At 40.4% G+C, this 13,003-nt stretch overlaps 1 protein-coding gene across 1 annotated transcript in view; it reads left to right on the forward strand.

The window, feature by feature from the left end:
* The window catches only part of grin3a (glutamate receptor, ionotropic, N-methyl-D-aspartate 3A), a 138,240-nt gene extending 125,505 nt beyond the window's left edge, over positions 1-12,735 (forward strand). Inside the window, exons 7-9 of the mRNA XM_072587815.1 lie at positions 72-236; positions 6,713-6,786; positions 11,567-12,735. Coding sequence (XP_072443916.1) covers positions 72-236; positions 6,713-6,786; positions 11,567-11,903 — 576 coding nt within the window. The 3' untranslated portion in view covers positions 11,904-12,735. The remainder of the gene's footprint in view (positions 1-71; positions 237-6,712; positions 6,787-11,566) is intronic.
* The last annotated feature ends 268 nt before the right edge of the window (positions 12,736-13,003 follow it).

Raw genomic sequence — 13,003 nt, forward strand, 5'->3', positions numbered from 1 at the left:
GCATTGAAAATTTTACACATTCCTGACTAAACTGTTGAATGGTAATCAAGATGCCTCCTCTCTGTTCACAGACTTTGCAAATGGGTATCAAACATTTTTCAGGACTCTTTGTGCTGCTGTGTATTGGTGTCGCTGGTTCCCTCCTTGCAACAGCTGGCGAGCATATAATCTACAGACTGGTACTTCCCCGGATCAAAAGGAAACCGAGACTGAAGTATTGGCTCCACACAAGCCAGGTAGGAATCAATGGAAATGTGTAGTTTCCACTGAAACCACATCAAATATGAAGAGCTCGACATTCTTTATTTGCAGAAGCAAAATCTGTGATAAAATGGCTTGAGTAAAATTACCACATTCCTCTCAGGATCCACTGCCCTTACAGAACCAATTGTGAGATTTTATGTAATAAAGATGCTAGGAATTGCGAAGTAATAATGCTGCAGATACCCAGGGTTGTAAAGTGAAAACTAATGTTGACCACTTTGCAATAAGCCTTTTGAAACAGACAAAAGGGAACAAGAGTCGGGAGATGGTCCAACACAGCTTTATTGAACAAGTTAGCAAGGAAAACTATATTTATCAGTCTTAACGATCGTGCTTTTATTAAAAGCAGTCATTCTGTTCACAAGACTCTTCAAGTAAACAGAGTTTTAAATGTCAAAGTAAGCAGTCTCAAACCTGCACTAGCTACCCATTTCTGACATGCACTTCTGAAGATTCAGTACACCTGATCCATTATTTGAACTGTTTGAAAGGACTGGCAAATCCATTCAGTACTACTGCAACAAGCTGTCCTTTGGTCAGTGAGGGTTGGCCAACATTTCACGATTTGTAGTAGCTGAGTTTGACTACCCTTCTTGTCTCGGGCTGGTTCTTAGCTTTGTGTCATCTCAGCCAGGTGGTCTTCTGGGTCTGGTCGGTCTGATGATACTTCCAACAAGGTACAAGGAGCTAGAGATGCTGTGCACATCGACTGTCAGTCGAAGGTACTCTCTGGAGACACTAGTGAAGGTGTAAAATTCAGAGAGCGATGTGGTTCCAGTTTGTCCCATTTATTGGCCTATGTCCAATACTAGCATCAGGCGGGACAGGACAATCCAATGAGATGACTGCTCTCATAGTACTGTATATGGTTCTTAACACTATCAACACTATCAAGTGTTGTCCTTGTCTGGCCTCCTACTGAGCTGGGTGCCTCCAAATCTGTAGCGTTCTTCAAACAAAGCAGGTTTGTTGGAGGTGTAAAAAGTGGCCCATTCTGTAACAGTGTGGCCATTAGCACATGGCCAGGCAATTCCAGACCTGTCAGGATTGCCCAGGGCCTGACTGCATGAATACCATCTTTTCCAGTTCCACAGTTTGCAAATTGCAGAGCCTGGCTGGGTTTGAATTCAACTTCCACATTATTTTTCACGAACATAGATTTAAAAACTCAATTGTCAATATTTCTATAACAATCCTGGAGTTCGTGCATCATCTGATCACACCAGCAAGAGGATGTTGTGAAGTCACCTTGAGGTGGTTATATCCCAGAAACAGATTTTGGTCTTGTGATCACACACAAAACTGTTACTTTCGCTGCTCCATTTCAAATGTTAGACAGGTTGTTGCATAAGAGAAAGTGAGGAGTGCAGATGCTCAAGCTCAGAGTAGAGTGTAGTGCTGGAAAAGCACAGCAAGTCAGGCAGTATCCGAGGAGCAGGAGGATCGATGTTTCAGGCATAAGCCCTTTATCAGTTGCCGCATAGTCTTATTAATAAAGATGCGCAGAAATAACCAATAAAAAGTGCTAACAACTTGACACTCCACCCCCAATCCCTCATCCAATTGAGATTTTTCCCACTTCAATATCAATTGTTGTGACATTTTGTCCATGATGTAGACTAAAGATCTATAAATATTTTCAAAGGCATTTAAATTTGGAGGCTATGAATTAATGATATCTGGATTTTTGAGTTTGTAGAAAGCATAATAATGAACTTGTCGGTATTTCTGTAGCCATGGTGATTTCTTTTAATACATCTTTATAGAGAATAGCTTTCAAGGCTGATATGTTTTTATTTAAGAGAATTTACAGTAAGCAATTGTACACCAGAATGCTGTTAGAAATAACGCAATTGTTTCTTTAAACCTTAAAAGGAAATACCCATAGCTTAGGAAAAGAAATTTTTTTCTTTTCTGTATTTTCAGTTTTAGAACATTACTGCAGAATTCCTGAGTGGACATATAGGTAAAAAACAACTCTTCTGAGAAGGGAAGAGGATAAAAGAAGTAGATTATCTTAGACTAAAGTAGTTTAGCAATAGTCTCGGACCAGAAACGTTTGAATAAAACCCTGAAGAGGGTGTTTGAACCCGAGAATGCTCAAACACAGGTGTATGAAAACCCGAGAAAAGGACTCTCAGACTTTCCAGACAAAGAGTTGAAGTTATAGGTAACTCAATCTGCAACATTGCAGTACACTTGAGCAGCCTTAATTTAAATCTGGTCACAAGTCCACATTATTAAAAAGTGTTCATCATGTTACCTTGACAACCTAGTGCAGATTAGGCCAAAAACGGGAAGCAGAAATTGGCAGGTAATGCTTTGTATATAAAGCATAGCATTGATTGTCTGCCAACTACATTTCACAATCCTTTAGACGATTACTTTGGGCTGTCTGCAAAATTGATTATGAATCAAAACAAAAAGCAGACCATCTTGGACAGTATCCCTGAGCAGTTGCTTTCAGTTCCTGTTACTGGTGAATGAGGAGTTGTGTTCACAAGAGAAAATTTATGAACCTGGCCCAATGTTATTTAGTCGGTTCTTCACCTTCAGAATTGGTAGGAAGCATGTAATTCAGACCAGGAGGGAAGAGTGCTTGCTGAGGGAAGAGTTGGCCAAATGCAAAATTGGAATGATGTGAAAAATACAGTTTTGTACATGCCTCAACAGTTTTGTCAGTATCTGGGTGACTTTTATAAGACCATAAAGGGTGGCATGGTGGCTGTGGTGAGCACTGCTGCCCGGCAATGCTAGGCGACCGTGTGTGGAGTTGTTCATACTCCATGTCTGTGTGGGTTTCTGCTAGGTGCTTCATTTTCCTCCCACAGACAAAGCTGTGCAGGCTAAGTGGGAAACATAGGGTTGCAGGGATGAGGTGGGATGCTCTTTGAAGGATTGGTGTGAACTCAATGGGCCACACTGCAGGGATTCAATAACAAGAGGAGGCCATTCGGCCCCTTGAGCCTGTTCTGCCACTCAACTCAGATCAAAACCAATTTGTATCTGAACTCAGGCTGCCCATCTTGATTCTGTAAACCTCAAGTGACTCATGTAAAAAAAACTATTCATCTCGGGTTTTAATATTTCCCATCGATCCTCTGCCTCAACAACTTCTTGAAGATAGATTTCCCGAATTCTGTTACAACTTCTAATGCCCTAAAACCTGTCCACAACTTCTGCGCCATGGGCCGATGATCACCCTTCAGTCTAATTTTAAGGCTATGCCTCCTTGTTTAGGACTTCCCTCATTCAAGGAAATAATTTCTTTTAGTCTACCTTATCAATTTGTTTGAACGCTTCAGGCACATTACCCCTTAATCTTCTGTACTTAAGTGAATATCAGCCTTATTTGTGCAACCTATTCTCTTAATATGACCCCTTGAACCTTTTCCTCACAGACTTAAAATCCAAGCTCTTATGTTATGCAATTATGAATGTATTTCATAGCTCTTCATATGCCTGCTTTAGAGAGAGTGTATTTACGTCATGTACCACATCATTAACTGCAGAACACATATGTATATTATTTCTCTGCATCCAATTTTTAGCTGTTTACTTCATAAAATAATTCAGTTCAAAATTCCACTATGGCCTTGATTGACTTGGCAGTTCTTCAAAGAATCACAATTGTATAGCAAATACAGTGCCCCTTCAACTTGTGTGCCTGTTCCCATTCTTGAACAAAGCAATCTAGTTAATCCCTTTCCCCATTGCTCTCCACTTGAGAATCATAATGCATTGATATTTGGGAATTTGGGCTCTAAGGTGGATGAAAACTGGATTTTTTTTAAGTTCTGTGAAGACCTGCCTTGTATTTTGAAAAGATCAAAAAGTCCTTTCAGATATTGATTTAAGCTAAAAGCAGTAAGGGGAAACAATTACTGACCTGAATTTTTGAGAGAGTAAGTAAAGGGAAGGGAAAAGAAGCAAAGTGAAGCAAAGGAAACAAACAAAACACCTTCCAAGTATTTATCTAATTCTCATTTGAAAGTTACCACTGAATTGGACTCCCCCACATCTTCACATAGTGTATTTCAGATCACAACAATGCACTAAGTAAATGAATTATCACACCCTCTGATAGACACAATGTGTCATCAATCTGCGTCCTCTTGTTACTGACCACCTACCATAGTTAACAGTTGCTCCTTATTTACTCTCTCCTTGTAAAAGTCTCTGAAATTCACTGCTTTAAAGGAGAGAGAGAGAGAGAGAGAGAGAGAGAGAGAGAGAGAGAGAGAGAGAGAGAGAGAGAGAGAGAGGCCGGAGAGGATCAGCAGATTCTTTGACCAACAGTTCTGGTCCTCCGACCTGAGCATCAGCAGCAATAACTGGGTTGTGATCAGGGAAGGAGCAGTAATCATGCTTATGGTGTTGCATTTATCTCAGTTATCTCTCGGAATACTTATGAATAATCAGTGTTTGGCAGCTCACTGGATTAATTCTCATTTGGTCATTTCTTTTTTATTCGTGGAAAATGAGTATACCTGGCCAGGTCAGCATTTGTTACCCCTGCCTAAGTGCATTTGAGAGGATGTTGGTGAGCCACCTCTTGGAAATATTTCAGTCAGTGTAGGGACACCCACAATTCTGGTTAGGAAGGAAGTTCAAGGATTTTGACCCAGCGACAGTGAAGGAATAGCAATCCAGTTTCAAGTCAGGATGGTGAGTGGCTTGGAAGGGACCTTGCATTGTTCCCATGTGTCTGCTGCTTTTGTCTTTGAGTGTTAAAGGTGTTGAATTTGGAAGCTGCTGCTGTGGGATCCTTGTGAGGTGTTACAGTCCAACTTGTAGATGATACGCACATCTACTACTGTGAATCGGTTATGGAGGGAGTGCATGTTTATGGTGGTGAATGAGATGCTAATAAAGCACTTTGACCATTGACACAGTGATACAAGCATTGTTAAATCCCCAATTATCACATTGACCAAAAACTTAACTGGACCAGACATATAAATATTGTAGCTGCATGTACAGGTCAGAGCCTGGGAATTCGACAGAGAATAACTTGCCTCCAAATGTCTGAAAACCTGCCTCTATGTGCTGAATGGTGGTGAGCTCCTCACATACTGTTGAAACTGCACTCAGACAGGCAAATGGAAAGTAATCCATCAAACTGCTGACTTCTGTTTTGTGGATGATGGACAGGTTTTAAGGCTTTAGGAGGCAAGTCCTTCTCTGTAGAAGTCCCAGCTTCTGACCTGCTCTTGTAGCTACAGTATTTATGTGTCTGGTCACATTAAGATTTTGGTCAATATTGATAATTGGGCGTTTAACAACGATAGTATCATTAAGTGTCAAGGGTCAATGGTGAGGGTCTTTCCGGTTAGTAATAGTCATTGTTACTTATGCAGCATGAATTTGTCACTTAACAGTCGACATCTGGATCTTGTCCTGTTTTTGCTAAAATTTAGACACAAACCAATTCAGTACCAGGTATTAATGGTGCTGAACATTGTGTATTCAACAGCAAACTACTTATGATGGAGGGAAGGTCATTGATGAAACAGCTAAAGATAGTTAGGGCTAGGACACTACTCTGAGGAACTCCTGCAAGATGAATTATGTCCAACAACTCAAACAACTTCCTCTCTGCTAGGTATGACTCGAACCAATGGAGAGTTTCTGACCCAATTCCCAACTTGGGGAGTGTTCCTTGATGTCACATTCAGTCAAATTCTGCGTTAATATCAAGAGCAATCAATCACTCATACCTCATCTAACAAGTGTCAACCAATAGTCACGAAGATAATCAAAACCGAACAACTTTCTCTTGATATTCAATGTCTTTGCTATCACTGAACTCCCCATCCTCCTGGGGATTACTGTTGATGAGAAACTGAACTGAATCATCTAAATCAATACCATGGTTACAAGAGCAGATCAGAGACAAGGAATTATGCAGCAGGTAATTCGCCTCCTGCCTCCCTGAAGTATGACAGCCATCTGCAAAGGCAGAAGTCAGCACTGTGAATAAAATATCCTCACCTTCCCTGAATGAGTGCAGCTCCAACAGATTTCAAGCTTGACACCGTTCAGTATAAAGTAAAGCAACCCGCTTGATTGGCATCACCTCCACCACCAAGGCACAGAAGGTGCTGTGTATATTATTGAAAAGGTGCATTGCAAAGCTTATTTGATAGTCCTTTCCAAACCTGCATCTGATCCCACATGGAGAGATTGGGCAGCAAGCTTATTGGAATGTCACCACCTTGACGTTTCACTTCAAACCACATACCATCCTGACTTGGAACTGTATCACCATTTCTTTAACTGACATGGGGGCTAAATCCTGGAACTCCCTCCCTAACAGCACAACACAGGAGCTCACCGCCCCCTTCAAAGGCAATTAAGGATGGGCAATAAATATCTGATTCCCATATCTCATGAAGGAGTAAAAACAAGATTGCACCCACAATAATGATCTATTTGTCTTTTTCAGCGATTTCATAGAGCTTTAAATACGTCCTTCAATGATGAACAATTTCAGCAGAAACTAAACAGACTGCAAAAGAGGTAAGACAGCTTAGTTATATAAATGGCGCCCAATAATTTGTACTGTTTTTCAAACATGCTTATTGTGATTTAAGCAGCAGTCCCTTTCTTAAGTGGAAAGGTGTATGCAGTGAGTTGGTCATTTCCAGCTCTCTGCTTGTAAAAGTTTGAAGCTCCCATTCCAAGAGCTTATACATTAAAATAATTTTTTCCACATTTGTTTTATAGAATCATATTTGCAGAAACTTATTTTCCAGTTTATTCATAACTGTCGCAATAGGGATCACCTCAGTACTTTTGCTTCACGATCATCTCTCCCACCTTCTCTTATGCTTGCTCAAGTTCATCTCATCCATAATGCCCAGAACTTGCTGTTTGGATCTGGTTCTTAACTAAGCTCCCAGATTCCCTATGTGGTCATTATTATGCCTCAATTACACAATTCACTTCCCTTTAAACTTGCAGCTGTTTGCTTCCTTCTCCAAAAGAAACCCCACTCATGAAGTCAGCATCCCACCTCCAGTTTCTCCATACAGCTCTGTTCCTCAGGCTTCGACTTCTTAAGGAACTCCATATTTTGCTTCATTTTTGGGAGCCACGATTTGTGTCAGGCTCTAGAATTCTTTCCCTGAAATCATCTTCGCTTCCCTCTCTTCTGTTAAGCTCCTCTTTAAAAGCTAGCTCTGTAACCAAGGTTTTGATCACTCCTCCTAACATTTCCTCCTAAGACTCAGTGACCATTTTTCTGACTACTATTATGAAAAATCTTGAATTGTTTTATGTTCAAGGTGTACTTGTAAATCAAGTTGTTTTCTTAATATATATATGGTAAGTATGAAGGAGCTGAGATGAACTAAATGAATTTTAAAATGATTAAGGTGTTCCCCTAATGTCACAAATCATGTAAATGCAGTCCTGCTGGCAAGAAAAGACCAATTTACCAGAATGCTTTGTACTTTGTATTTACCAAGTAGAAGAAGCCAATGACTAAGACTGTGCTATTTTTAATGCCCCTGTCTGATTGTAGGGCTATCCATCATTTGTTGAAATGTGTCTGATTCTCAAGGAGATTTGAGTTGCACTATTGTTGTTTGGTAATGAACATATTTGTGCAATGAACTGTTCCAAAATAGAGGACAGAATTAACGTCACCTGAACAATTTGTCACAACTAGTAATTTTACAGTGCCACTTCAATTTCCACCTTTCTCCATGATTTCAGAAAGCCACTAGTTCAATTTCTTCAGGCATGTGTCATTTTTAAAACTGCGTCCTTTGATGTCAGAGTAGCATTCTAACAAGTGATCTTCTCAGATGACAATTGAAGCATTTTACTGAAAAAATGTTGTCACTGTCTTATTAAAAGGAGTCTTACACATATCATAGACAAACACTGGCTCCGATGTGTCAGTTGACAATAGCAGTATCACCAACTTGTATTGGTAAAGCACATAGGTATTATAAAGCAAAATATTCTCAGTTCCAGAAGAAAATATGTCAGGTAACCAGAAGTTGATCAGAGGTGGGTTTTAATAAGCTTCTTAAAAGGGGTTTTGGAGAAGCAGAAAGAATCAGGGAGTGAATTCCAGAGCTTAGGACTTCGATAACTGAAGGCATGGCCATTTTTCTTTCAACAAGAATGGGAATGATCAAAGGGCCAAAACAAGGAGAATTGCAGCTACTTCAAGGGGTTGTTTGGTTGCAGGAGATCATAGAGGTTATGAAGGGTAATGCCACAAAGAGATATGAAAACAAAGATGAATTTTTTAAAATATAAGTCAGGAAACTCAACTAGAAGCCAATTCAGATCAGTGAGCACAGGGCTAATGGGCAGATAGAACTGGGACACAAGCAGCAGACCTTTGGATATTCTCAAGTTTGCATAGGGTAGAATACAGAGGAAGAGCCAAGTGAACATTGAAATAGTTAACTCTGGAGCTAGCAACACATGGATGGCGGTTTCAGGAGCAGCTGAGCTGAGGCAGGGGCAATGTTGTGCAGGGAGAGAAGAACAATCTTTGTGTTGGATGAAGTATGTATATTGGTAGCTCATGCTCAGGTCAAAGATCACACCAAGGTTTTACAAACAAAACAAATAAGTCTGTTTTAGTCTCAGACTATTGCCAGGAAGCAAGAGGGAGGTTGCGGATGGGGAGTTGTTACTAGAAGCTGAAGAACAGAGTTTCATGCAGTGACTTTAGTCTTCCTAATATCTAATTGAAGTAAGTTTCTGCTCATCCAGTACTGAATGTTGGGGCAGCACGGTAGTTCAGTGCTTAGCTCTACTGCCTCACATCATCAGGGACCGGTGTTCAATTCCCATCTCGGGTCTGTGTGGCATTTGCACATTCACCATGTGTCTGCGTGGATTTCTTCCTACAGTCCAAAGATGCACTGGTTAGGTGGAGTAGCCATGGGGAATGCAGGGTTACAGAGATAGGGAGAAGCGCTAGGTGTGTGAGGGATGCTCTTCAGAGAGTCAATGTGGACTCGATGGGCTGAATGGCCTGATTCTACACAAGGAATTCTGTAAGCAGTCTAGAAGTTTAGAACTGGAGAAATCAAGATTGGTGATGATGAGCTGGAGCTAGGCATTATCAGCCAAACTAACATGTTGCCAAGGGACAGCATGATAAAAAGTAGAAAGAGCCAAGGATAGAATTGTAGGAGCAACAGAGAGACAGGAGAACACTCCAGGAGCAGGAAGAGAAGCCACTTCAAGTCATTTTCTGATGATATTGAAATAGATAAAAACAAAATCAGGCTATTCTAATGCTACTTGGCTGAAAAAAGCAGTGAACGGACATTGAGAGAAGGATGATCTGGGTTAAGCAAGTCAATGGCTATAAATATAGAAGAACAAAGCAGGATAATTTACCTTTAATTACAATTGTACAGGATATCATTTGCAACTTTGATAGTGGCTGTGTTGGGACTGCTGTTAATCATACTAGGTCAATTATAACTAAATCAAAGAACCTCTCCAAAAGAGGTGGGACACTGTCCAATTTTACAGTGGTTAGTAACTTAAAAGGCACATTGGGAAGTGTGAGAAACAAAACTCACATATTAATAAATTTCAGTCAGAGTCAAATTCTGAAGCAGTGAATTTTATTGATATGTACTTGCAAGAACGGGTGCCTAATGAGTAAGCACCCCGATCAGAGGGGTACATTCTATGGAAAAGCTGGAATCAATTAATTTCATTGACAGGCCCTGATTTATCACAGTGGGGACAATTTCTAACTTGCATCCTATCAGATTCCCTCCTTTTAATAATCAGGAATGATTCTACTTGGACCACCTTTTCCATTCCAACTTGTATTTCCCTCACCCTTCTCTCTCTCTCTCTCTCTCTCTCTCTCTCTGGTTTGTGAAAATTTTTTGACTCCAGCTTCCCTGAGTTTATCCAAGTCAGTGTTAATTCACAGTTGTCAGCCAGAATGGTGTCTGGACCCTGCTCCATCTAGTCTTGTGTGCAACCAAATAGAAAAAGGGTATGGAGCTCTTGAATTCTGAGGAGAAACATCCTTCCAAATGGATTACAAAGCTTGCCTCGGTTTTAAAATATCTCTACATAGTAATCAAAAGCAAGCTATTTACGTTATTCAAAATCCAGTTACGTCTGATCAGACCATTTTCTGGAGGTTCCAGATTTTTTTCATTTACATGGCATCAACTTAAAAAGCTACGATCATCGCCTGATAGTCAGTCAGTGGTACTCACTTCAAGGGTGAATCTCATGAGCTTTTCCTGGCAGCCTGCAACTGGCTCACAACAGATGCAGGAGGCCCTCACCTCTTCCCTCAGACATAGCAATTAAAATGTGCAAACTCAAATACTTCACACCTTAAACAAAATTGGTGCACTTCCCTCACCACAGCTGTCTTCATTTGGATTTTCCATTCTCAGCTTCAGATATTTCAATTTTTAAAAAAAACTTTCCCTTTCCTGGAATTTTCTCACCTTCCTCTTTCTCTTCCCATTTCTAGATTTGTCTTTCTTTTAAAAGAAAATCTCCCACTGGAATTCTAGTTTAACTTTTGCTGCCTTATTTTAATTTCTGTTTCACTCCTCTCAGTTTCTACCTTCAGATATTTTAACACCAATTTTGCAATTTGTTTTGGGCAGAACTCAAACCTCTGAATGTTACCACTTTTAATTATTCGAAGGACAGCCTTTTTAATGACCTTGCCCAGTTCTGTGGAGTCGAAGTTGATCATTAATATTCCATTTTTATTATTGTTACAAGACATGTGGTAGAAGGATTGGTTATTAAGTAGCAAAGTTCTAGGTTGGCTGGGGGTTACAATATTGGACTGTTAGATTTGATACCGATACCACGAAACTTGCTCATCTGGCTATATTGTTTTCTTTGTCTTTGACTTTGCTAAAGAACTCAAGTATACCCTGCATGTAGTGTAGTAAGATGTCCCAGGAATATTGCTAATAGACAAAATTTGACAGTGAGCCATGAAAGGAGCTACCAGGACAGATGGAAACTGAAATAGGTTTTTGAGAGGAAAGACAGGTGGAGAATTTTAAGCAAGCAATTCCAGGACGTAGGGCTTAGGCAACTGAAAACAGCCACAACAGAAAAAGAGAGCAGAAACACACAAAAGGCCAAAAATCAGACGCATGCAGAATTCTGAGGGCTGTATGCTTTGTGAAGGATTGTAGAGACTGATGACATCTATGTATCATTCCAGTTGTATACAGTACTATTATAATAAACAGTACATTTCTTGCACTGATGCCTTCTTCAGTTCAGGTCTGATTTAAAATATGCATTTCATTTTCAGGTGCAATGTTGAAAATAACCAGCAAATGGTGTGGAATACAGCCAGTCATGCACATTGGAACAGGCGGAAATGCATCTTCAAAGATATTCAACAGCCTGAAGTTAATTTGAAACCTTGCCAAGTTGAGGACCTACCACCAGTAGTGAAAGAGCTCCCTCTTACCGTTAATTCCAATGGCAAACCTGAACCACTTTTGAAAGCCAGGCATTCAGTCATTCATGAACTAACAGAACTGGAGAAACAGATTCAGCTCATCAAACAGGAACTGCAGAAAGCAATGAACAGGAAAAATGAACTGGAAGAGTATCAAAGAACAGTCAGGAATCCAGAATCTTAGAACTCAAGCTGGCTGAAAAATGACTCAAAATTATTTGTTGTGCCCTCGAGCGCTTAGAGTTTTGAAAACTCTGTCTTGGATCTTAAAAAGGAAACAGAATATAAAGCCAACTGTCCCAGTCTTCTTCTGCACCCCTCACCACTCCCCAAACTCCAAAACAAACCAAAAACACTTACTACACTATCCAAGCAGAGGAAACTCTAATTGCTGACACAAAATCCTAGGCTGGTTTTCAATTTAATACTTCTGTTCGTCAGAAACAAAAAAAAAGTGGTGTTTGCCAAGGTTAACAGAAGGGATACCAAAGACAGTTCCTGCTGACCGGACAATCAAGAGTCTCCCTGTCATATATACAAGTGTTAATGTGATCTGCACAGTTGGCATGGCCTGCCCCAAAAACTAATTGAAATGCTGCTGTGCACATCAGCACTCCTCAGAAGTGCCCAAGACTGTTCTGCAATTGATAATTATAGAACTTTATACATCCCATGGGTAATTTCCTGATGTGTGGCAAGCTGACATACACGGTGGGGCTTCAGTCTCAACAGTGCAAACAACAGAGGTTGCACATTGGATCACTGCAGACCATGTATTTACAGAAGCACCAGTAGGACTAATGAAGTCCCCCAAGACTTTGTACAGTATGTTCCACATTAGAAAGAGTGAACGCAGTAAATTATTGTGTAGCTTTTCATGCAGACCTCCCAACAGCAGGGGAAGGGAACATGAATATTTTCCAGCACTTAGTTTCTCAATGTTTTGATGTCACATTGTGATGCAGAGATGACACTCTTGGGAGTTATTAAATCATAGTAAATTTTTTGTATGTGGATTTGACAGTAAAATCGTATTTCATATGAACACTGTTGTCTGCACAAATTCCCAACCAATCACAAACTGTAGTGGGTCAGTTTGTCAGAGGTTTTGCATCCAGAAGCTCTCTTTTCTGGTCCACTGCACAGGGACTTGGCAATGATGTGACATGCACGAGGGTGATTTCCTGGGCAGTGTCACCCATTTGGCTGAATCCCTCACCCCACAGTGCCTTTGACTATCAGTAAAAAGATTTCAGTATTATCCAGGAGTTTTGCTTGGCAGTG

This window comes from Chiloscyllium punctatum, chromosome 2 (genome assembly GCF_047496795.1).
Source record: "Chiloscyllium punctatum isolate Juve2018m chromosome 2, sChiPun1.3, whole genome shotgun sequence".
In the NCBI taxonomy this organism is placed as follows: Eukaryota; Metazoa; Chordata; class Chondrichthyes; order Orectolobiformes; family Hemiscylliidae; genus Chiloscyllium; species Chiloscyllium punctatum.